At 46.4% G+C, this 24,746-nt stretch overlaps 1 protein-coding gene across 5 annotated transcripts in view; it reads right to left on the bottom strand.

The window, feature by feature from the left end:
- Window positions 1–24,746, bottom strand: part of LOC144823835 (heterogeneous nuclear ribonucleoprotein R) — a 413,049-nt gene that overhangs the window by 71,057 nt on the left and 317,246 nt on the right. For all 5 annotated transcript variants that reach the window (XM_078682698.1, XM_078682699.1, XM_078682697.1 and 2 more), the window contains one exon: window positions 15,487–15,692. In XM_078682698.1, the coding sequence (XP_078538824.1) occupies window positions 15,487–15,692 (206 nt within the window). The remainder of the gene's footprint in view (window positions 1–15,486; window positions 15,693–24,746) is intronic.

The following is a 24,746-nucleotide window of genomic DNA, read 5'->3' as shown; positions in this document are numbered from 1 at the left end:
TCACACACACACAAAGACTGAACTCGGACCAACATAATTTGTATAAAAATATTATTTAGTTGTATTTATTTTCTAGCACCAAGAGACCTGGCACAGGTAAGTGTAAATGGTACATTTCAAGACAGGATGAATAATTCAAGCAAGCTGAATGAAAATGTCTGTTACAGGTTTGTAAATCTTTTCAATACCACCAAACACTCCGCAGTACCTATCCAAGAAACTCCATATCGCTGGTACCACTCGTCCTCTAAGAAGTTCCCTCCTCCTAATCCCTCCTCTGCACAAAAAGAAAACCACACAATCTCGCTTCTTCTCTGGAAATGCCCCCTCTATATGGAATACCCTCCCGAAAAACCTGCGGTGTAACCCCTTGCACGCCAGCTTCAAAAAAGACCTCAAAACCCACCTCCTTAACTACTACTGGGGAACCTAACCTGTGCCTGACCCCTGATCTCATTTCATTAAACCATATTTGTCTCTAAAATATGGCCCTCTTCCTTTAATCCACTCTAACTGTATTACCAGTATTATATTGCTTCAACTCCCGTTTCATCCCTCCTTGTTTTTTGTAATTTAGTGGTTTTTACTTTGTTTGTATGCTTTTGATACTATGTTTGCCTTATTCTATCCTGATCATGTAAAGCACTCTGATACCTCTGGGTCTAGCCAGCGCTATATAAAACTTAAAAAATAAATAAATAGATAAATAGAGTGAGGGCGATAGTGTAATTATGTGGTGTGTAATTATGTGGCACTGAGTGGAATTTGGAGTGCATGTTGCATTGAGTGCAGTGTAATTATGTGGCACTGAGTGGAATTTGGAGTGTATGTTGCATTGAGTGCAGTGTAATTATGTGGCGTGTAATTATGTGGCACGGAGTGCTATTTGGAGTGTATGTTGCGTTGTGCGCAGTGTAATTATGTAGCATATAATTATGTGGCACTGAGTGGTATTTGGAGTATATGTTGCGTTGAGCGCAGTGTAATTTTGTAGCATATAATTATGTGGCACTGAGTGGTATTATGAGGAGTGTATGTTGTATTCAGTAGAGTGTAATTGTGTGACGTGTAATTTTGTGGCATTGAGTGGTATTGTTTGGAGCGTATGTTGCATTGTAATTATGTAGCATATAATTATGTGGCACTGAGTTGTATTGTGTGGAGTATATGTTGTATTCAGTAGAGTGTTATTCTGTGTGAGGGTGCAGTGTGTGTGAGGGTGCAGATTGTGTGAGGATGCAGTGCAGCATTAAAAAGTATACTACTTCTGTGTTTGCGCTCAGACATCACTGTGCAGGTCATAATAGTTGTGGAATTTAATATCATAGTGCTGCTATATCAATAAATGCACATCACTTGCGGTATACTCTATGCATCAACATAAATAGTTAAAAAAAGACCTATAGGTTGCAATGCGTAGTGCGCTCCGCACTGTTCGAAGTAAGTAAATTTAATAATGAGAAAGGACAGTTTTTGAAAAAAGTGTCCTTGAAGCGCTGATGAAGGATGTACAAAGAGCGTCTATAATAAATGTGTTACCACGAAGTAACAATAAGGAGCCAGTTAGAAAAAAGGGTAAAATACTGGCAACTAGCAAACACAAGTAAAGGCTTCATAAATTAATGAAGCGCAATAAATAAAAGTCTGTAACCGAAAAAAGTACAGGCTCCATTGATTAATACAGTGCAGTCAAGTGATGTCCTCGCCCAAAACACGCAAAAACACGCGATTCACAAGGTAAAAGTCTCGCCAATAGGAACAAACGGTCTGGCCTAGGTAAGGTGGTGTGACGGGAATGAATATGCTACTTACCAGTATTCATCTGTTCTTGGCATGTAGGGCTGCTAACATTCATATCTTAGCATTAGATCGCCGCCTAGTGTTGGGCTCGGATGATTGCACATTGTTGTCCTGGAAGAGTCTTCGAAGTATCCTGAGATAGGTGGCTCCTCACCTGGACTACAGTGCGCATGGGCATCGGCTCCATCCCCAGATTGTTTTTCGCCATTGTGGCAGAAGATGGAGTGAAAAGTGTAAAGGATGTCCATGCTAATGAATAAATACAATAGTATATCTGCAGCTGCGACAGGCACCGGGGAGGAGGGCGGGCGATATGAATGTTAGCAGCCCTACATGCCAAGAACAGATGCATACTGGTAAGTAGCATATTCAGTTCGAGGCATGTGGGCTGCTAAATTCATATCTTAGCATAGAATACATAGCAGTCCCTCCATCAGCGGCGGTTGCCCGTGCCAGCTGCAGAAACCTGAAAAAGTGTCTTGAGAACAGCCTGTCCTACAGCTGCTTGCTGCTTGGAATGCACATCAACACAGTAGTGTTTTGTGAAGGTATGTGGTGTGACCCACGTGGCTGCTCTGCAAATATCCTCTAAAGGAATGTTCCCTAGGAAAGCCATGGATGCCCCCAGTTTGCGTGTGGAGTGCGCTCTGGGGGGTATTGTTAAAGTGCGCTTGGCTCTTTGATAACATATCTGGATGCACTTAACAATCCACCTGGCTATCCCTGCTTTGGAAATTGGGTTGCCTTTGTGTTGTGGTGCGAAGGCAACAAAGAGTTGTTTTGTCTTTCTAAAGGGTTGTGTTCTGTCTATGTAGTACATCAACGCCCTCCGTACATCTAAGGTATGGAGCATTCTTTCCGCCACCGTTTGCGGGTTTTGAAAGAATGCTGGTAAGTCAATAGTTTGGTTTAGATGAAACTGTGACACCACCTTCGGAAGGAATTTGGGGTTAGTGCGTAGCACTACCCTATTTGGATGAATTTGAATGAATGGCTCTTGGATTGTGAGCGCCTGCAGCTCACTGACACGCCTCAGAGACGTAATAGCTATAAGGAAAGCTACTTTCCACGTAAGGAACTGGAGTTCACACGAGTGCAGTGGCTCAAATGGTGGTCCCATCAGTCTGGTGAGGACGACATTGAGGTTCCACACTGGAGCTGGTGGTGTCCTTGGGGGAATGACTCTTTTCAGATCTTCAAGGAAGGCTTTAATGGCGGGCACTCTGAAGACAGAGAGGTGCTGCCTGTTCTGAAGATAAGCCGCTATGGCGGATAGATGTATCCGAATGGAAGTGTACGCCAGATTGCACTTGTAAAGATGCAACAGATAGCAGATGATGTTGGGGATAGATGCATCAAGCGGGTTGATGTCATTGGCTGTACAGTAGATGACAAAACGCTTCCACTTTGCAGCATAGCATGCTCTAGTAGTTGGTTTCCTCGCCTCCTTGATGATGCTCATGCATTCTGGAGGCAGGTTAAGGTACCCAAACTCTAGGACCTCAGGAGCCAGATCGCCAGGTTGAGCTGTTGCGGATCTGGATGCTGAATTTCTCCATGGTTCTGCGTCAAAAGACTGGGCGTGAGACGCAGTCTTTGATGCGGCACCACTGAGAGTTCGAGGAACGTGGTGTACCATGCTTGGCGCGCCCACGTTGGAGCAACTAGGATGAGAGTCATCTCGTGCTGCCTTAGCTTTCTTGCGACCAGCGGTATTAGGGGGGCTGGCGGAAAAGCGTACGCAAATTTGCCTGACCAGTTCATCCATATCGCATTCCCCTGCGACTGTGGGTGAGGGAACCTGGCGGCAAAGTGTTGGCATTTTGCGTTCTCTTTTGTGGCAAACAGGTCTATCTCCGGATGACCCCACTGCTGGAAGTACGGGTGGAGGACAGATGGGTGTAACTCCCACTCGTGCATTTGATGGCTGTACCTGCTGAGCAGATCCGCCATCTGATTGTCCTTTCCTGGGAGGTGTTCTGCCATGAGGAAGATGTTCCTCTGAATGGCCCACTTCCACATGCTCTGCGCCAGATGAGACAGCTGTGGCGAGTGGGTGCCTCCCTGCTTTTGAATGTAGTACATCGCGGTCATGTTGTCCGTCCGGACTAGCACGACCTTGTTGCACAGATGTACAATGAAGGACTTGAGCGCCATGAAGATTGCCATCAGTTCCAGATAGTTGATGTGCATCTTCTGTTGCTGCGTTGACCATAGTCCCTGCACTGTGTAAGTGAGCACATGAGCTCCCCATCCCTGGAGAGATGCGTCCGTTGTCAGGACAATCTGCGGCACAGGCTCTTGGAACAGTCGGCCCTTGCAAAGGTTGTGTGGAGTCCACCAATGCAGAGAGTCGTATGCCCGACTGGTAACCAACACTAGGTCTGTCAATTGTCCACGAGCCTGTGTCCACTGATTCGCTAAGCACTCCTGGAGCGGGCGCATGTGTAGCCGTGCGTGAGGGACTATGAAGATGCAGGAGGCCATCATGCCTATCAACTGCATGAACACTCTCGCTGGAAGCGAGTGTTGTGGCCTGAACCTTTGGATCAGGGCCTGCATGCTGTCTATCCTGACTTGGTTTGGCTGAGCCATGGCCGTCAGGGTGTTGATCGTTGCACCTAGGAACTGCCGGACATGTGCCGGCTGAAGATGCGATTTTGGGTAGTTTAGGGAGAAACCCAGATCGTGAAGAAGGTGAATTGTAGTTGACATGTCCGCGGCGCACTGCTGCTCTGACTTGGCTTGTACGAGCCAGTCGTCCAGGTAGGGGTAGACATGGATGTTCTGCCTCCTGAGGTGCGCCGCTACTGTCGCCAGACACTTGGTGAACACCCTCGGGGCTGTTGTGACTCCGAAGGGTAGGACCTTGAACTGGTAGTGCCTGCCTTGAATAGTGAACCTGAGGTATTTCCTGTGTGACGGGTGTAGTGGAATGTGGAAATACGCATCCTTGAGATCTAAGGTTGCTAAGAAGTCTCCTTGGTTTAGCAAGGGAAGAATCTGTTGCAGTGTAAGCATGTGGAAATGTTCCGATAGTATGTACAGGTTGAGGGGGCGTAGATCTAGAATGGGTCTGAGAGATCCGTCCTTCTTTGGAATAAGGAAGTACAGGGAATATACCCCTGTGCCTTCCTCTCCCACCGGCACTTGCTCGATTGCTCCCTTTTGCAGCATCACCACTACCTCCTGCTGCAATAAGAGCAAGTGCTCTGCGGACATAGGCCTTTGCCTTGGCGGGATGTGGGGTGGAGTGGACTTCAATTCTAGGCAATAACCATACTGGACTAGTTGTCGCACCCACCTGTCTGTGGTGATGTTTTTCCAGACGGGCAGGAACTGCTGCAGTCTCCCCCCGACAGGTGTTAGGTGGTCGGGGGGCAGTGACAGAGAGTCACTGTTTGCTTGGAGTAGAGGAGCGGGGGTTGTTGTTTCCTCTGCCGCGACCTCTGTTGCTGTTATTCCTGTAACCTCCCTTGTTCTGTTTCGTGAACGAGGATTGTGCTCCACCTTTTGAGAACTGGGATTGTTGACCCATTTGTCCTCTGGTGACCCCACGTGCACCTGAGCGACGAAAATTGCTGCCACGAAACTGTTGAGACTGCAGGGCCCCCATGGATTTAGCAGTTTCCGTGTCCTTTTTTATTTTCTCTAGGGTGGTGTCAACATCTGGACCAAACAGACTATCAGGATTGACCGGTTGATTAAGAATTGTTGTCTGAATATCCGGTTTAAAGCCTGAGATGCGTAGCCACGCCTGTCGTCTCAGCATAACGCTAGTGTTGACAGCCCTAGCAGCTGTATCTGCAGCGTCAAGCGCACACTTGATGGCTGCGTTTGAGATTAGCTTCCCTTCGTTAATGAGCAGTTGTGTAGCTTCTTGGAACTGTGGAGGCAGGTGTTGTACAACCTGTTCTAGGGTGTCGTAGTGTGCCCTATCGTAACGCGCCAAGAGCGCCTGTGTATTGGCGATGCGCCAAAAGTTTGATGCCTGTGCAGCTACTCTTTTGCCCCCTGCCTCTAGCACTTTGGACTCCTTATCCGGGGGAGGAGCTTCACCCGTTGTCTGGGAGTTGGCACGCTTCCTGGCATTGGCGACCACAAGAGAGTCCAGTGGCAATTGTCCCCGGATGTAGGCGGGGTCCGCAGGTGCAGGCCTGTACTTCTTTTCAATGCGAGGGTTGACCACTCTCGCTCTTGTAGGCTCCTTAAAAATGTCCCCAGCATGTTTGAGGACTCCTTTTAGCATAGGAAGTGTCTTTACTGTCCTTTCAGAGACTGAAAAGGTGTCGAAAAGGAAGTCTTCCTCAACCGGGTCGGCATGCATGTCCACATCATGATTGGCTGCCGCCCTTTCAAGTAGTGCATGAAAGCCTGCTGAGTCCTCAGTCGGGGATGCACGTGCATTAAAGAGCTGCGGGTCCTGCCCCACACCCTGGGTGTTCTGGTCACCAGTGTCATCGTATGAATCCGGTTGTGCATCAGGTTCATCGATAGGGAAATTGTACTGCTCGTCCTCATCATACCCCTCACCCGCAGAGTGTTCTGGGGAGGGAGTAGGGCTCCGTCTTGGAGGAGGCTGGATTGGCTCCGTGAGGCCTGAGGCGTCAAGGGGCACCCTCTTCTTTTTCAGTGGGATGACATAGGAGTCCACTGGCTCCGAAGTGATTTTCCTCTTATAGAGGGTCAGCTTGCCTGTGTCAGCGTCGATGAAATGCTCTGAATCGTCTTCTGATTCGAGTACCCGACGTGGAAGCGGGCCAGCCGGCGAAGAAACTTGTTTCGGAGCCGGTTTGGTTGAAAACGCTTTCGGCGCCTCCTTAGGTGGCAAAAGAAAGAGAAGTTTCCCAGAAGGCTTTGCTGGAGTGTCCTTTTGCGGCTGCGGCGAAGGTATCGGAGCCGACGGGGCAAAGGCTTTCTCCCTGATTCTTTGCAGTGAGTCTGCGATGAGGGACGTCTCACTCACAGTGGGTTTCGTCGCTGACGAGGATGGTCTGATCGGTCCCTCGGATCCGACGTCCTTGTGGGCCTTGTGCGCTTTGGGCGCGGAACCAGTCTTCACCGCCTCCGATTCCTGAGTCCGGGGCGCAGACTTCTTGTGCGTAGCCTCCTTGGAGCCGACTTTGGCGGGCTTGGACGGCGTCGTAGCCGCTGACCCGTGCCGACCATCTTTCTTGGAGGACCCCTCCTCAGGCGTCGGTTTCGATTTTGCAGCATCGGAATCGACGGACTTCTTCGGCTTCTGCGGACCGGAGGTCGACGGAGCCGATGGGGTAGCGGGCACCGTCTTTTTCACCGGCACGGCAGCCATCTTAGGGACACTCGAGTCCTTAAGTTTCGGTTTCGTTTTCGGGTCGGCCATCTTAGGTGTCGTCGATCCCGATGGTTTCAGTTTCGTTTTCGAAACAGTCTGCTCAGCAAGTGAGTCCGTAGCCGGGCCCGAAGGCGGGGCTGTGGCTTGCGGCAACGGGTCTTGGGTAAGGCCGACAGGCGATCCCGTGTCCCGGTCGGTATCTTTGTAACCTTCGGGGCAGAGCTCGTCCCCCGAGGCCCCATAAATCTCATCGTCGTCTCCTACCTCTTCGACGTATTCAAGGCCTTGACCCGCGTCCCCGTCGTCGTCTCCCGGATCCGCCTCGACCTCCGTCTCTGGTGGGGAGATTTGTAGATGGTGACCCTGGACCTCTTCGTCCTGGTCGCCGAAGATGTTCTCCGGATCCGGGGCCGCTTGCTTAGCTTCCAAGCGCACCGCGCGCCGAAGCTTGAGAGTTTTCTTGGAGCGGAACTGCGCACACAATTTGCACTTTCCGTCGTCGTGGTCAGGCGAAAGGCACTTGTTACAGACGGGGTGTAGATCGATGTGTGGGTACTTGGACCCACAGAGCGGGCAGTACTTAAACGGGCTCCGCTCCATGTCCGAAAAGGCTTGCAGTCGTGTCGCGATGAGAAGGCCTCAAAGTTCAGAGAGCGAAGAAAACTCCGCTTATTCCGGCTCCAAGAGACGGAAGACTCGAGACCGTGCGCAGACAATACCGACGCAATGAAATAGAGGCCTTTTGGCCGCTAAAAGTTAGTTTTACTTGGTTCCGACAGTAAGACGTCGAGACCACATCCGAACCCAATGGCGGAAAAAAACAATCTGGGGATGGAGCCGATGCCCATGCGCACTGTAGTCCAGGGGAGGAGCCACCTATCTCAGGATACTTCGAAGACTCTTCCAGGACAACAATGTGCAATCATCCGAGCCCAACACTAGGCGGCGATCTAATGCTAAGATATGAATTTAGCAGCCCACATGCCTCGAACACAAGGACTGGGCGAGAAGGGAGGGGGGAATGCCAGCAGGAAGGGAGGGGGTAGCAGAGCAGCTGGGGTGTTGCTTGTAAATAACAAGCTCTGGCATTGCGCGGAGGGGGGGCGGGGGAGCGGATCCCTTTGAAGTGTAAACCAGCATGAGTGCGGAGAGGCTTACAGGCTGACAAATGGTGTGCGATGTGCACGCGCTCGCACACATGCACTGTAGGCAATCCGCCTAGAAAAGCCTTTGGGTGAATTTTTTTAATTCCCTACATAATATGTCGCCAACAAGCATTGCTTAAGCGAGACCTAAAAAAAGAAAGAAATACTACAATTGCAGACCCAACCACTAGATGGAGGAACAATGCACAGCATGTGAATCCAGAAAAGATTCACGATGCAAAACCCCACTTGCAGTTGAATTTCCGAAAGGAAGGATCCATGGTTTTGCAGGATAGAATAGCATTGCCCAAGGGAAGCTTGTGGATTCTGAGAGGACTCAGGCCATGAAGGAGCGAGTGAGGAGAGTGACACCGGAAAATAGTCTCAATGTCACCAAACTAACAGATCAATGAAACAACAAACATTAATGAAAAAATGACACACAAAAGGAATGTAGAACCAAGCAAAGTAAATGTTCTAATCATTAGGAAGTGCGATAAAGTAGGTACACTGATATTTTTATAAAACTAAAAGTACTTGGCTTTACATTTTGTTTCTTTTACACCAATCTCTTGTACACTTCTAAGTGCATGCTATGACATTACAGATGCAATAGAAAAATTATATAAATGTCATCTCAGTCTGGCTCCATTTACTAATTGGAGGTCCCCCATCTCACTTCCCCCCAGCATGCTGGAAAGTAAAAGGCATTTCGTGCTTACATACAGCTTCAAGATCCTAACTCTTAATTGTTGCATGTAACATTGTGCCGCTCGCAGTCGTCTAACTGCTGCTAATTGTCCACGGGGCATTGAAGCCCTTTATCGGACTTTGAGGGTAATTCTAATCTCTTGGACCATCGGAGCCGACGCCGTGGGGAGTGCGGGACTGCGAGAGCCAGAGGGCTTTGCACGCCAACAACTGGGCTCACCTGGTGTCTCTTTCCGCCCCTCCTCCTCACCCTCCAGCTTCCTCAAATACGACTCGCGGCCCCCGCTCCGCGGGAGCCGCTCGCAGTCGTCGAACTGCTGCTAATTGTTCACGGGTGCATTGAAGCCCTTTATCGGACTTTGAGGGTAATTCTAATCTCTTGGACCATCGGAGCAGACGCCGTGGGGAGTGCAGGACTGCGAGAGCCAGAGGGCTTTGCACGCCAACAACTGGGCTCACCTGGTGTCTCTTCCCGCCCCTCCTCCACACCCTTATTTCAGGAACGCCCATAACGCTACCGCGGGACGCGAGCGGGCGTGCGCCGGGCTAAGTCCAGGCAAAGGGCGGGCCGTCAGGGGCTGCAGGAGGCTGGGCTCATCCCATAACATTTATCTTTTGGTGCTATTTTTTCCTGTTGATTATTGATCGTTGTAATTCGGGGTGCCCCGAGTGATTAGGATGCCTACAGACATGTCTAACTCTTTACCTTCTACTGTTGGGGTCTCTATACTTGGTCCCTTAGACAAATATTTTGCAAGGGCAACAAAAGAAATAGACAAAGAACTTATGTTAGCGGAGAAACGTGCGGAGCGCCGCCTCTCCATAGATCTACTTAAAAAGAAACCATTGATTTCTCCCCAAAAGGTACCTATATCTTTACAACCTGGTAACACAAGTAGCTTGGAAACAGATGCTGAGTTATTTAGCACCGACCACATTCCACTTATTTTTCAAGATCATAGCACAACTCCTGTTCAAATTGACATCACTAATGATGGTACCCTAAAGGCCCTTCCTATTAATTCCAACTGTTTTATAGATTTAAACTCTCCCGTTGTCCTGGATCTTGTCTCCCAATTTCAGTCAACTTTTTCCAATCAACCAATCGACATTGACGCACCTACAGAGACACTTCCATCAGCCACTGTTAGTGCGACTAAAGACAACTCCAAGAAACCCCCGAGGGCACATCACTCTCCACCAAAGAAAAGAAGGAGAAAAGGCGGGGTTAAAAAAGGGGAAAATTCTTCAAGTGTCATCCCTTCTCTGGCGGACCCCAAGGATAAACCATCTGGTCATCCAGAGAGGGATGTTTTAATAGGTACCCAATCACCATCTATTCCAGGAGAACAAACACCGTCGACCAAAGAGACAATGGAGATGTTTGAACGTCTCCTAAAATCTTATCTGCTCCCACATAGAGTCAGAAGTTTAGGGGAAAAAATGGATTGCTTTCTGGCAGCTTCCTGCCCTAGTGCAAATTCCAACCTCGTCAAACCCAAGGATCCGCCCCTGATAAAATACCAGCCAACCTCTAAAATACTGACAAATAAGTGGATCACAGAAAGAGAAAGAAAATCCAATACTTAATAGTAAAACTGCTCCCCCAAACTCTACCAAGCCGACGGTTTCACATGGCATACATAAAGAGAAGCACATGCCAGCCCCTAAAAAACCGCCTCCACCCACTAATGTTCCAACTATGATCCCGGGGATAGTCAAAACCCAGAGAGTAAATTCAAATCGTAGGAATATAGTGGAATTACCCCCAGAGTCAGCTAATTATGTGATCATTCTAACTGGTGTCCCAATTATTTCTAATGGAAATACTGAATATAATGCTAATCTTAAAAACAAAGTTATCTTCTGGTTACGAAACAACAGACCACATATAAACGGAGATATAATCTCCGTCAGACGATGCAAATGGGTGGGTCCTAGACCCAAAGATATTGAGGGGGATGTTGTGATCGTAAACTTTAAGGACCATAGAGTGGTCACGCACATTAGCGACTGGTTTCCAGGAAGAAGTGCGGGGGGAGTTTCAACTTGTAACTTGAGTTATTTTTATCCCGAGGCTCCGTTTATACCTCCTAACCACCCCCCAACCTGCCGAAATGTTAATCCTTTAAATGTAGCCTACCGTGCACCACATTTTTCTTGTTCTGCCAAAAACTTAAATAATTTTTCCCCTTTTCCTTCACGTCAACGTCCCCTTAGATATTTTCCTCCATCTAATAACCTTTCCAATCCTACTAATCCTAACGAGTATTGGAACATTCCGCTGCATAACTTATATGAACCTCTCTCTGGGCTTGATTCAAACGAATGACTCGACCTGCCACTTTCTGATACGGAGGTCACTCAAGATTGTTTGGGGGTCTTTGCTACATTAGATAAAGTACCAACTAATGATGAGGTACAGAAAGTAATGGCATGCCAGGTTGGGAATGTGAAGTATGATTTATATAGAGGGAATCAAGGCACAAGCATGGAAGTAGATAAGGCTGAGGTACAGGAAGCAAGGCATCTCAGGTTGGAAAAGAGGAGATTGACATATATAGAGGGAATCAAGGCAGAAGCCTGGAACTTGAGAAGGCGGTTTGTGGAGATGGTGAAACCAATAACATCTGCTCCCCCCTTAGGAGGGTCGATGTACCAGTAGAGGTTATTTTAGGCCAGAGGGAGGGTGACCCTTTACTACCTAGCGTGAATGTATCCGCACGGGTGGATTTGGCAAATTATCCGGCACCACTGAAACTTATTTCGTGGAATCTAGCTGGTCTACGCAGTAAGGTTCAAATTGAGGAGTGGGTGGAGCTGGTGAATAATCAGGGTATTTTAATTTTTCAAGAGACCTGGGCAACTGACCCTATTCACCACCATGGGTATCTTAATTTTCACAAACCAGCTTGTAGGGCAGGAGTGGGCAGACCGTCAGGGGGTCTATGTATCTGGCTAAGACAGTCACTGGATTATCATATCATAGAGGTGCCCACCACAAATCCTGATATCCTTGTGATCAAGCTTTCAAGACCTGGTTCCCAGGCGATAATTATTATAAATATTTATGTACGGGGAATTCCGGGTGGACGTAGTCCAACTGGTATGTTTAATGACTTAGAGCTTATTTATTCTTAACCAAGTTGGAAGGGAATCCTTCATCATCCTGGCAGGCGACTTAAATTTCACCTTTGAGCCTTACTTTGGAAGTGAGATGGACTTCCTGGTAGAAGCGGATAAACTTTGGAAGATTCCATCCCTAGAACTAGCATCTATCAAGAAAGGGACAGAAGCAGCTTTCTACTGGATGGGTTTCTGCCTAGAATGGGGTTTGAGAGCCGTGAACGGGCGTACCCCTTCAGACAAAAATGGGAAGCATACATTTGACAATGGCCATAGGACGAGTAGGATTAATTATATCCTTATTAGGGCTGAGTGCTGGTCCTCTCTGGATGATATGATAGTGGTGGATCGCCCTGAGAGTGATCATAATCCACTGGCACTCAGCCTAGCTCTTGATAGTAATCACCGGAAGGGAGCCTCGCATAATTGTGCCACGGCAGATGTGTTCTTGGAGAATGATAGGAGAAGGGTGCAGTGGTGTAGGGTTGTGGAGGAGCCCGCCATCCTAAAAATAATTTCAGGGAAAGTCGTGGAGGCAACGCTTGCTATGGAGAATACGACTGACCCTGTTGATATCTGTGGGTTACATGATAATCTTTTTAACTCTTTGAAATCACTCTTTTACTTTTAAAAAAAACGGGGAAAAACCCAAACACCACTGGGTGGGGGTAAGTGGTATAATCGATTGTGTCGTCAAGCCCATATTGACCTATTAGCAGCACTCAAGTCACGTGATAGTGCAGCAATACGGAAGGGTAGGCTGGAATATAAAAAGTGCCAGAAGGAGGCTAAATTAGCTTGGGATGACAAACACTGGCAGGATCTTTATGAGGCCAGTTTATCTTCCAATCAATCGAGGTTCTGGCATGTTCTTAAATGGGGGAATTCCTATGAGTCTCAACTCCCCTCCAACTATGTAGCGGAAGAAGGATGGTTAGCATTCTTTGGGGCACAGTTTAGTAACCTTGGTCCCTCAGTAGCCTCTGGAGCAAGTGTGCGTGTGGCCCCGCTAAGAACTCCGGGCTTAGCCCCCCTCTTTGATCGTATAGATGTAGAGCTGGCCTTAAGCCTGACGAAAGGGGGAAAAGCTCCCGGTATAGATTGCATTCCCTCAGATCTTTTCAAATTTGATCAAGCAGCTTGGTTCCCCTATATATTGAAAGTCGCTAATGCTGTGGCAGATGGAGCCCCGATACCAGACTCCTGGCAGGGGGCGGAAATCCTTCCAATTTTTAAAAAGGGGGATCGCTCACTGCCAGTAAACTATCGTCCGATTAGCCTTATTGACGCCATCCAAAAGATCATCTCACGGATGGTGCTGCTTAAGATCTCAGCATGGATGGACGAAATGTCAATACTGTCACCCATGCAGGCTGGCTTCAGGCCCTGCGTAAGCACAATAGATCAGGTTTTAAGATTTATTCTTATATATTGGAAGGTGGTGGTCTTAAGTGGAGGTGTGATCTATGCGGCTTTCGTGGACCTAAAGTCCGCTTTCGATTTGCTTCCAAGAGCCAAATTGTGGGAAGCTGACACAAATGGGACTGCCGAAGGACCTGTTGGACATAATTATAAGACTTCATGAGAAAAATTATGCCCAGGTTCGATGGGGTATGCAGGGCCAAGTCACCAAAAAGTTTCCGGTGACACGAGGAGTCCGCCCAGGATGTGTCCTTGCTCCAACACTTTTTCTTTTATTCATTAATAGAGTTGTTGCATATTTTTCAGACACTCCCACTGATGCCCCTAGCTTGGGCGGTATGAAGTTTCCCCTCCTCATTTTTGCGGATGATATGCTCACACTTTCAAAAACACAAAAGGGGCTACAACTGGCACTCAGCAAATTTGCAGAATTCTGTGCTGCTAACGACCTGCAGGTCAACACAAGTAAAACCAAGTTTATGGTTCTCACTAAAAATAGACCAAGATTAGGCCAAGTAAGTCTTAATGGCATAAATTTGGAACAGGTGAACAAGACGACTTACCTGGGGGTGGTACTAGATTATAGATTAAGATGGACAGCCCAGCTAGATGTATTGTCATTAAAATTCTCTCAGTTGAGTGGGACACTTGTTAAGGAGGAGAGATCCTCCTTAACCAAGAGAATAAGCCCAGCACTTAAAGTATATAATATCAAGATTAGATCGGCCATTGTATACGGAGCAGATCTTTGGGGCTATGTTGATTTGTCCCAACTTGAGAAAATCCAAATTAAGTTTTTACGAAACTTGGTGGGTCTTCCACAATCGACCCCTATGCTTCCATTACTGTTGGACCTGGGCTGTAACCCAATAGAAGAATTGGCAAAACTGAGGATCATCTTACTCTGGAGGAGAATTTGGGTAACCCCTGAATTGGCTACATTTGCTGCGGGAATAGAAGATCTTAGACATATAGTGGGCTGTGGCAATCTCCCCTGGTTTAAAGCAGTAAAATCCATCTTGTCAGATATGGGCCTTATTCAGCTATGGTCTGACCCCGGGAACAATGTGTTCCCTTCAAAAAAGGATCTCAAGGACCAGTTTTGGGCTGTTTATAGAAATAAGTTGATTGTGGAACATAGCTTGTTAACTCTTTCTGGCAGGTTTTTGAGTCACAAGGTGGACCCAGTCCTGGAAAGTTACTGGGACGCCATAACAATGAGTATTGACAGAAAACTTTTTCACCAATTTAGAATAGGAACGCTACCATTGAGATAGTTCACACATAAATGGAAGGGTGGGTCTGGGAATTCGTGTCCATGGTGCAAAGAACAGGAGGAAACTGTGGGTCACTTCTTTTTTGTTTGTCCTGCATATGTCGCCCCACGGACAAAATGGCTGAAACTAATCTGTAGAAAGCTAAACACTAGAGGGGGCAATGAGGCCTTATGGTTGTTAGGGACGGTAACATCACTCCCAGTGGCCATAGCAGTAGCTAAATTTTTAGGCTGGTCCTGGATCATTAGAGCTAGATATCCACAGCGCTAGTTTATTCTTGAATAACCTATGAGTGAGGTTATACGTACGTCTTTTTGATAAAATTTAATTAGAGCTTTTAAGATGTGACATTGTATTATGAAAATTATGTATTGTGTTTCTTTTTTTCTTCTTCTATTTAATGTTTCAACTGTATTTTTGTGATGTCTTTTATGGTGAATTTTACCGAAATAAAGACGTATGAAACTGAAAACTGCATGTAACATTTAGTTTTCTACAACAAAGCACAACTATATACAATAAAGTAACTATTGAATGCCTAAGTAGGATAAGAACCTAGCTATACATGATTCACAATACCAAATTGTTAGAAATGTGTGCCCATTATATCTTCGTTATTAGTTTAAAGCTTTCATTTTGTCCAACAGTACTTGAATAATTCATAGAGTGGAAAAACAAACAACAAAATTACCTTTGCCATTATATCAGGATCAGGTTCCTCAACAGGGTCTGCCCATTCTACAGTCACTATATTTCCCCATACTTTTACTTTTCCACTCATCAGCCGCCGCCTTGCTTGTGCTGCTGATTTATGGTCCTCATACTCCAGGAAGCAGAATCCTCTATTCTTTTTCTTGTCATCTGGCTGATGATACAGAATGACATCCACCAAACCTTCTAAACATTTGAAAACAAAAACACAAACAATAGTTTATGTAGAGTTTTGAATAAATTCCACCAATGTATTCCCTTATTTAAAAATAACTTAGGCAGGCCACTGGAATTATACAATTCTCCAGCAGATAGGTCTTCTGCATAATTATTGATACACCATACTGCTGATTTTAATTTTTAAAAATTGTTCCCAGCTCAAACGTTACTGAAAATGTGGCAACACGTTGAGCAGTGGAAGAACCTTTGCAAACAATGACTGGTGAAAGGATCACTGGTCATTTTTCAGTTGCTTATTACGGTTTATGGGTGTTCAACTGCAACTAAAGAGATTAAACCTTTGCCAAGACAAATTAAGTACAAATAAAATAAAGAAGTAATATTATCCAAAAATGTGGTGCATTGCGCTGCAAAATTTGGTCTTTGCAACAGCATAATTCCAGGGGGCTACTGAAACCCAACATTAACAGGAAAAATGACTTCAGCAAATAGTTAATCAAGGCTGTATTTCAACTGTAAACCTTTCCCGTATAGTCTGATTTTATACAAATCAGATTTTTTTTTAAACATACAACTCCAACCTTGACACATTTACTAGCTTGCTTATCCTACTCTGTCTATGTCTACGCCACAAGGTAGAAGAAAAGAGGGGCTAACAGTGAGGAAAGGGAAGAGCAGGTTAGAACCGGATCTTACAGAAGACATGGGAGTAGTAGGGGAGGGCACAGTGGGGGACGTCACAGTAAGGGAGAAAGGGGGCCGGCCAATAGTAAGGATTCGGCCTGGAGGGTAGAAAGGGAGGGCCCCCAAAGGTGGGAAAGAGGCAAGGAGGAGAGAAAGGGGGCCCAGCAGTAGGTAAGGGACAGGGAGGGGAGAAAGGGGGCCCCAACAGAAGTGAAGGGACAGGCAGGGGAGGGGAGAAAGGGGGCCACGGGAGGGGAGAAAGGGGGCCACAGTAGGGGAGAAAGGGGGCCAACAGTAGGGGAGGGGTGGGGCAGAGGACAAAGGGGCCCAACAGCAGGTGAGAAAAGGGGCAGTGGAGAAAGAGGCCCAACAGTAGGGGAGGAACAGGAAGGGGGGGAAATAGGGCCCAACAGTAGTGGGAAGGACGGAGCGGGGAGAATGGGGGCCAAACAGTAGGGGACTGACAGGGCAGGGAAGAAAGAGGGGCCAACAGTAGAGAAGGGACAGGGGAGAAAGGGGCCCAACAGCAATGGAATGGTGGGTCAGGGCAGAAAGGGGGGCCCACAGTTTGTGAGGGGCAGGGGAGAATGGGGGACAACAGTGGGATTGATGTAGGGGAGAAAGGCAACAGAGGCTTCTAAATCAGCATCTCAGGACTGACCCAAGATGGAGAATAGGGTTGTTGTCACTGGGATCATCACTGGGAAAGCTGATTGACTCTGCGGGCCTCAGCGGCAGAGTCCGGTTGCCCAAAGAAGAGGTGGGGGGCCTCATAGAACTTGCAGAGTTAAGCAGGGGACGCTCCTGCTCCCGGAAAGGGGGGTGGGGGTGGAGGGGGGAGGGGAAGAGGGGGGAGGGGGAGAGGGGGGGGGGGAGAGTTACCCCTGAAGTAGGCACTGGGGACAGAGCCTTAGAGCGAAGAAGCTCAGAGTCCCACGTCGCATCAGCCGACTGACGGGGAGAAGGCGAATAGCGCTGGTGCTTCTTCACCTTCTTGGACTTACCTGAAGACCTTGAATATTTTGAGTGTGACTAGGTGTGGGAGCTCCACAAGCGGCGTAGAGACCTTCCTCTCGAACGTGATCAGGAATGACGCAAAGCCGACCGCTGGGTCAACAATAACTTTCGGTACCGCGCCCGCAAAAACGTAGGATTTATGGCCCGGCAGTCGGACCACGATTTTGGGTCATGGTCGCGCTCCAGACACCAAAGACACACGAGGTGCGGGTCCATCACAGACATTAGCTTGAGACAGGAGTTGCAAGGCTGGAACACGGACAGGCCTTAGGACATTTTTCGGGCACCAGGAGTCGAAGACTCGAAAAGGAAGTTGACAAAACATCAAAAATGTTAGTCAAAAAATTATTAGGGGTAGCGCTCTCTGGATCTGTACTAGGATGGAGCGAAAAAAAAAAGAAATGACATCAGAGCGCAGAGGCAGCGTCCAAGTAGGCACCGCAACGTCATTCTGGTGACGACGCAGTCGACAGACGTGGAGTCAACCGAGGCCACCTACTGATGTGCAGGGGGTACTGCTAAGAAAAAAGTCTCCGGATCCAGTCGGACGCCGGGGTGTAATTATTAGGCAAGGAATCTACAAACAACTGTCTCTTTCAGATGGATATATTAAAGCAGATTATTAATAGCTGGGTCAAAGTGCTAGTACAAGAGACAACTAACAATATGCAGTGCGTACTGCGCCCTAGATGACCGAAGCCTCCTACCTTTTCTGTAACAAGAGCTACTTCTGTTCAATGAAAAACATACCGAACTAACACTATAGTGTTTCAACAGTAACCACACTAAACAAGATTACACTGGTAGCTATCCTATGTAATATGAGCAATGATCACTGAAGCATCAGAAGGGTTGTCAGCAGTAAAGAAGAAAAAAAAAGGTTGAGATTTTCTACATTAATACATGGCAGTCATATCTGCAATGCCTGTGGCACAAAGGTTATGACATTAATAATAATTCTGCCCAGCACCACATAATTTTATCACTAAAAATATCAACTCTAAATATTTTGCAAACTGAGCAAAATTTCTCCAATGATCAGCGTCAAGGTGATATGGATTGCCCTACATGGAAAGGCTTGACCACCTTAGGAAGGATATGCCGCTTTTGTTTGGAGGAGAGTAAGGCCACTGCTCACTCTGTAGTCTTAACTTCGCCATTTCAGCAGTTTCCCCAGCAGCAACTCCCCATTTGAGGCTTTGGTAGGGGCTACCGGTAGAGATAATATGCGCCTCAGCAAGTGGTCCTGCAAAACAGATGCTCTATACCCTTTCTGTCCTATTCCGCTGGACATGCCCACTGCACCACAACACCTCCCAGGGGACACTTGGTCCATACTTCATGGAAAAGTTTAAGCTCTGTTGGTTGAGGGAGCAATACAGAGGGTACCGGCATCAGAGATCGTGACTGGTTAATTCACCCTTGACTTTGTTGCTGAGGAACCTAGACTTTCGTCCTCTGAACTTATTACTCCAGAAGGACAAGTTCGGAATGCTCATCCTGGCCCAAGTTCGGTCTGCTGTGGATCTAGTAGACTGGATGGGAACACGGGCCTTGCAGGATGCTAGTTTCAAGTACCCGACCTGCAGTCCCACAGGCATTACCTGAGGTTTCCAGTAAGTCAGGAGCATTTTCAGTTCACCGTGTTTCCCTTTGTCTTAAGAGTGCATCTCGGGTGTTCACAAAGGTGATGATGGTGGTTGCAGCTCATTTGCTGAGGTCACAAATACCAGTCTTCTTGTACCTCAACAACTGGCTGCTGAAGGCGGTATAGCCTCAGAGTTGTAACCACCTATAGATGACTGTAGGCCTGTTGACATAGTTTGGTTTTTACAACAACCTGCTGCAGTCACACCTTCACAATGGCTTTGTTGAAATGTAAAATCTGAATCTCGTTTTTTGAATAAGCTATGCCGCATCCATTTTTCACCCTTGCCCTGCTTCCAGCCCGGCTCTATCCTTGACACCACATCTGTATAAACATGAGTAAAGAATCTAGATTGGGGCATTGTAGGCTGTGCACACATGCTGAGTCAGCGCAAAAGAACAGCTGGTGTCTGCTCGAGGGTTTTCAGACAATGGTTAATCCTCAAGTAAAGTTTACTCAGATAGCATACCATGTTGTTCAGCCTTAGGACGTAGAAATTGCACAAGACAGAGGCTGTAGATTCTTGCTGTTACCTCATTTGTGTGTTTTTCCCAAAGCTCTATTTGCCTCTGGGCGTTTGTGATCTATTGCTATAAAAACCCATGTAACCCATTGTTAAGTGTGCTTCTCCCAGAGAAGTGGTGCTTGTGGCATGGGCCCCCATTCATGAATGCTAAATAAATGATCCATTGTACTTCACTCCAGTGTCGATTCCTCCTTACTTGTTAAAAACCCTTGGACAAAAGGGTGACCCTTCACCAGTAGATTATTAATATACTTTCACAAATTGGCACCCAACGTGGGCCACCACCAAATGCTTGCAGTCGGACCAGGGGAGGAGATAGTGTTGGTAAGATGAACTTCGCTGAGGGGCACCCCACCTGAAGACACTAGTGTTTCTCATAGTCCAAGGTGATTTTTCAGCTCTCCGACTCTGATCTTCCTGGCGGCTGCTGGCCTTGACTGGGGCCCTTGGATGGTCATTTTTTGGGATCAGCAGAGGATCGACAGGTGGGAGTTGAAGACTGCACATGAGGTAGATCTGTATTGAACCGGTTTATTTGGTTAGAATTTGTTTAGTATTTGCTTGGAATTTATTTGCCATTTGCTTGGCATTTGTTTGGTATCCGTTTGGAATCTGCTTGGAATTGGTTTTAGAATCTGTTTTGGAACTTGCTATTTGTTTCGACTAACATATTTCCTTACAGGTAATGTGAGAATATTTTTTATTTCTCTGTTTGTAAGTTTTTTTATATCTTATATAACATGCCTGTATTTAGTACGCTTTGGAAGTTTTGTTGCTGCTGCTGCGATAAGCAGAGCATTTTGGAAGCAAGTCAGCTGGCGCCACCAGAAAGTATGCCAAATTTTGAGATGTACATCAAATATGGTATTTGTCCCATCATGTATAATGCATTGTGGAACAAGTCTACAAAAGGGGATCCCCAGTTGCAATGGCCATTAGAAGGGACAATGGACCCTCACAAACTCTAGTATTTAGAGAAACTATTGTTTTTAAAGAAAGATAAGCCAGTTAGGTTTAACAGTTTGCCTATGTGGAGAAAGGAAGTAAAGGAGCGGCAGCTCAAGGTAGAGAAGGTACAAAGGAAACAGGAAAGGAAGATTGAGTTTAAGTATAATAAATGGAAGGATAAGGAAGCTCGGGAGAAAAAGGAATGTTTAGATTGAGAGCATAGATTGCTAATATCTAAGGAATATATAGTCAGTCTGACAGTAGAAGCACAAATCGACCAAAAAGATGTGGATTCAGACATTGACGGATTGAACAACCCCATCCCCCGTATGTACCTTTGATACCTCTTCCCCCTGGACCACCAAATGTCGTTACCCCTGTACCTCCGGCTCCACCTCCTTTGCCCGCGGTTGTCCTTCTCCCTATTTTCCAACCAGTACCGGAACATCTTACACCCCCTCCCCTCCCCCAATCTCAGCCCACTGAACATGAAATGACTGATGATCCCGTACTTCCTGTATCTGTCTCCACCCCTCGAATTATTTGTTCTACTGTACCTCAGTTTCATCAGGACGCAATAAGGCTGACAGTACTGAAGTGGTTAAGTGATTTAGAAATGGAAGTAGAAGAAATGATAGATCAGATACAAGATTTTTCAGAGGGCAAACTTCGTCTGATAAATAAGCTCTCTCATCAACTTGCAGTTCACTGGGAGATGACTACAGGACAGAACGGTCCAGATGAATTTAGAGCTATTAATCAACCGTGCCAGATAAGAGCCTTCCCTGTAAGTAGAGTTAACACTGCCATAGCAACAATAATTGGATATTGTAATGAACTTTCTTCCTCTCTCCTGAACAAGACCCATGAGGGAAACCACGCCACAGTTCATTCCTGGAAGAAGGAATGCAGAGAATAATTACCCTAATGACACAGCAGGATCACAGAATCGACTGAACTAGGTTCAGAGTGGGTTGTAATACGTGTTCAGTGGTGCCTGGGTCTCTCTCCGACCTGTGGTTGTATTGATACCGAGAAGGAGAAATTAAGAGATTGGGATCCAAGCTGTGACGTAAGGACAAGAGTGTATGTGGTGACTGATCATATTGTTGATAATATTGGCAGCAGTTTTTTTTGGATAATAGTGAAAGTAATTCCAGCTCGAAACTTATTGCCCACTACTACTCCTGTCCCCACGGAACATTATTATTTCACCCTTCCCTACCACGAGCGAAAGCACTGAATGTCCTACCTCAATAACACTTTCATACAAATGCTACATCATACTCATAATGCTACCAACACTACCAATTGCTGGGTATGTGGCATGATGCCAGCCCATCAGAAAAAAAAGAGGAACGCCTCTTATTCCCCTGCCATTTTCACATGATGGCTCTTGTGGAGCCTGGTTCACATTTTTGTGGGCCTCTGCAATCAATATTACTCTAGCTGATGTTGGAAGACTCAATGCCCAGTTAAACAAGGTCTGTTACCCCGATGATGAAGGCCTCCCGCAGGCCAAAGGAACTGTATGGTGTATGGTAAAAGGAGGAGTATCGCAGAGGAAATTCCTCCACAAGATATTTTTTTCCTAACACTCGAACAGCCAAAGGTTATGGACCACCTGTTATTGCTGTAACCAGAGCCCGAGCAGATCTTTGTGTGAGCAGCATTGGCAGTATTAATGTGGGAAAAAGTGACTGTACTACAATATTGAATATCACTGGAATGAACAGCAGTTACCTATCTTCACATAACACTTATTTCATTTGTGGAAACAAAGGTTATCATCATCTACCAGTTCGTTGGTCTGGAACTTGCTACATGTCCTTTTTGCTTCCTCTTGTATTCTTAGAACCTGCTTCTTATCACAAAGACCAGAGACTGTTTAATGAAGTTTCTTTGAATAGACTTAAAAGAACTCTAAATAATGATGAAGTAGATCAAATGGATACAGCATTACAACAATACCTTGATTTTAATTTGAGATTCTTTTTATCTGTTGGGGCAGTCCTAAATAGTAGGAAGATTAGACGTCTGACCCGGGTGGTAGAAGCAGTAACTAATCAAACAGCAATGGCTCTTGGAAATATTACGGAAGAGCTTCAAATTACGAGAATTTTAACGTTACAAAACAGAATGGTCCTAGACAGTTTTAGGTGAACGTGGTGGAGCATGACGCATTATCTGGATTAGCTGCTGTGTGTTCATCCCTGACCGCGCCCCATCTGTTTATGACGCCATTTCTAAATTGCATAAAATAGCTGCAGAAATACATCAAGACCAAGGAACATGGACTTGGTCTGAGTGGTTATGAGAAATCATTTCTACATGGGGCTGGAAATTATTAATGGGAATAGCTACCATAGGAATCATCTTTCTCACCTGCTGTTGTTGCATTCAATGTGCCCCTACGATATGTACAGCTTGTTTAGCTACTTGTAACATTAAACCGCCCGATTAACGTTCATGAATCAAATCGAGAAAGGATGATGCAAACTGATATTTATGAACTTATGATTATTGACATCAGAGATTAATACGTGTCCTTTTAAAATGGATTCAGCATAGGCTGAAACGAAAGGACTTAAAATGTCAAATCTGATTCTCTCGTTTTTTGATTTAGCTACGCCTCATCCATTTTTCACCCTTGCCCTGCTTCCAGCCCGTCTCTATCATTGACACCGCATCTGTATAAACAGGAGTAAAAAATCTAGATGGGGCATTGTAGGCTGTGTACACATGCAGAGTCAGCGCAAAAGAACAGCTGGTGTCTGCTCGAGGGTTTTCAGACAATGGTTAATCCTCAAGTAAAGTTTACACAGATAGCATATCTTGTTGTTCAGCCTTACGATGTAGCAATTGCACAAGACACCAAGGCTGTCGATTCTTGCAGTTACCTCATCTGTGCGTTTTTCCCAAAGCTCTATTTACCTCTGGGCGTCCCTGGTTTGTAATCTCTTGCTATAAAAACCCATGTAACCCATTGTTCAGTAAGCTTCTCCCAGAGATGGTGCTTGTGGGATGGGCCCCCATATATGAATGCTAAATAAATGATCCATGGTACTTCACTCCAGTGATGATTCCTCCTATCTTGTTAAGAACCAGTGGACTAAAGGGTGACCATGCACCAGTAAATTATTAATAATCTGCTTCCACAGTTTCACTTCATTGGAGCCATCCTTGATACAGTGCACTTCTGAGCCATCCCTCCACCTCAATGAGTCCAATACATTGGAACTGTGATCCTGAAGTATCAATCTTCGGCTTTGATGCCTCTTGGCCTCCTGCATCCTGCTGGCGGCCCATGCCAGGTGGTGCATGGGGTCTCTGCAGTGGTGTCTGAAATGTGTGAGCTCAGCACCAAGGGTACCTAACAGAGTTCATTCAGGTGTCTAAGGAGATGGCAGAAAATCTGCAGTGGTGGTTGCTGGACCGCAGTTGGACTGGTGGCGGACCCCTCTCCCTACCCCTCCTGGATCGAATGGTCGTGATAGATGCATTTTTGCAGAGTTGACGATATCATTAGGAGAGATGGAGATCAGAGAACTCTGTTCTCCAGTGAAGGCTCGCCTCCACATCAACTATGATTTGCTTTGCACTGAAAGCGATCCTCCTGACCATCAAAGCAGAACGGTGCACATTCTCATGGGCAGCATGCCCTGCTAGTATTGCAAGAAGCTGAGCTAAGTGGGGTTGTTGGTCATGCGTTAGGAGGCCATGCGCTTCAAAGTGGATGAGCTCTTAAGGCATCTCCCCGATTGCCTGGCACCTGGCAGGATCTTTAAATGCAAGGCTGGACAAACTCAGCCGACTGTGCCTAGCGGATTATGAATAGCGGTTACACTCTGTGGTTCAGGGCATCTTCCAGCAAGTGAGTGGGGAGTATGCGGGGGGGGGGGGCGGTCTTCCTGCTGTGTGGTCATCTTGAATGTGTGATTTTATCAATTTGCTCATCAATCCAAGGTCTATAATGTGCTTCACAGTTGGGTCCGGTTTTTGAATGAGAAGTATACAGAGTACACTCCTTGGATGTGCTCCTTTATTGGAACTTCCTAAATGGCTCCTTTTAATAGTTTTTATGTCCTGTCCTAAGAGTAAATTACACTCCTTTGAAAGCCATTTCGTTTGCCTTTACATTTCGTTGTATATTCTGTAGCTTTATGCAATATCTATGTGTTATTCTGTTTATTTAGTACTCAATTATTGAAGGGTATCTCACTTTACATCTGGAACA

The sequence above is a fragment of the Lissotriton helveticus genome, chromosome 3_1, assembly GCF_964261635.1.
Source record: "Lissotriton helveticus chromosome 3_1, aLisHel1.1, whole genome shotgun sequence".
Taxonomy (NCBI): Eukaryota; Metazoa; Chordata; class Amphibia; order Caudata; family Salamandridae; genus Lissotriton; species Lissotriton helveticus.
This window is presented reverse-complemented; position numbering and strand designations above follow the sequence as displayed.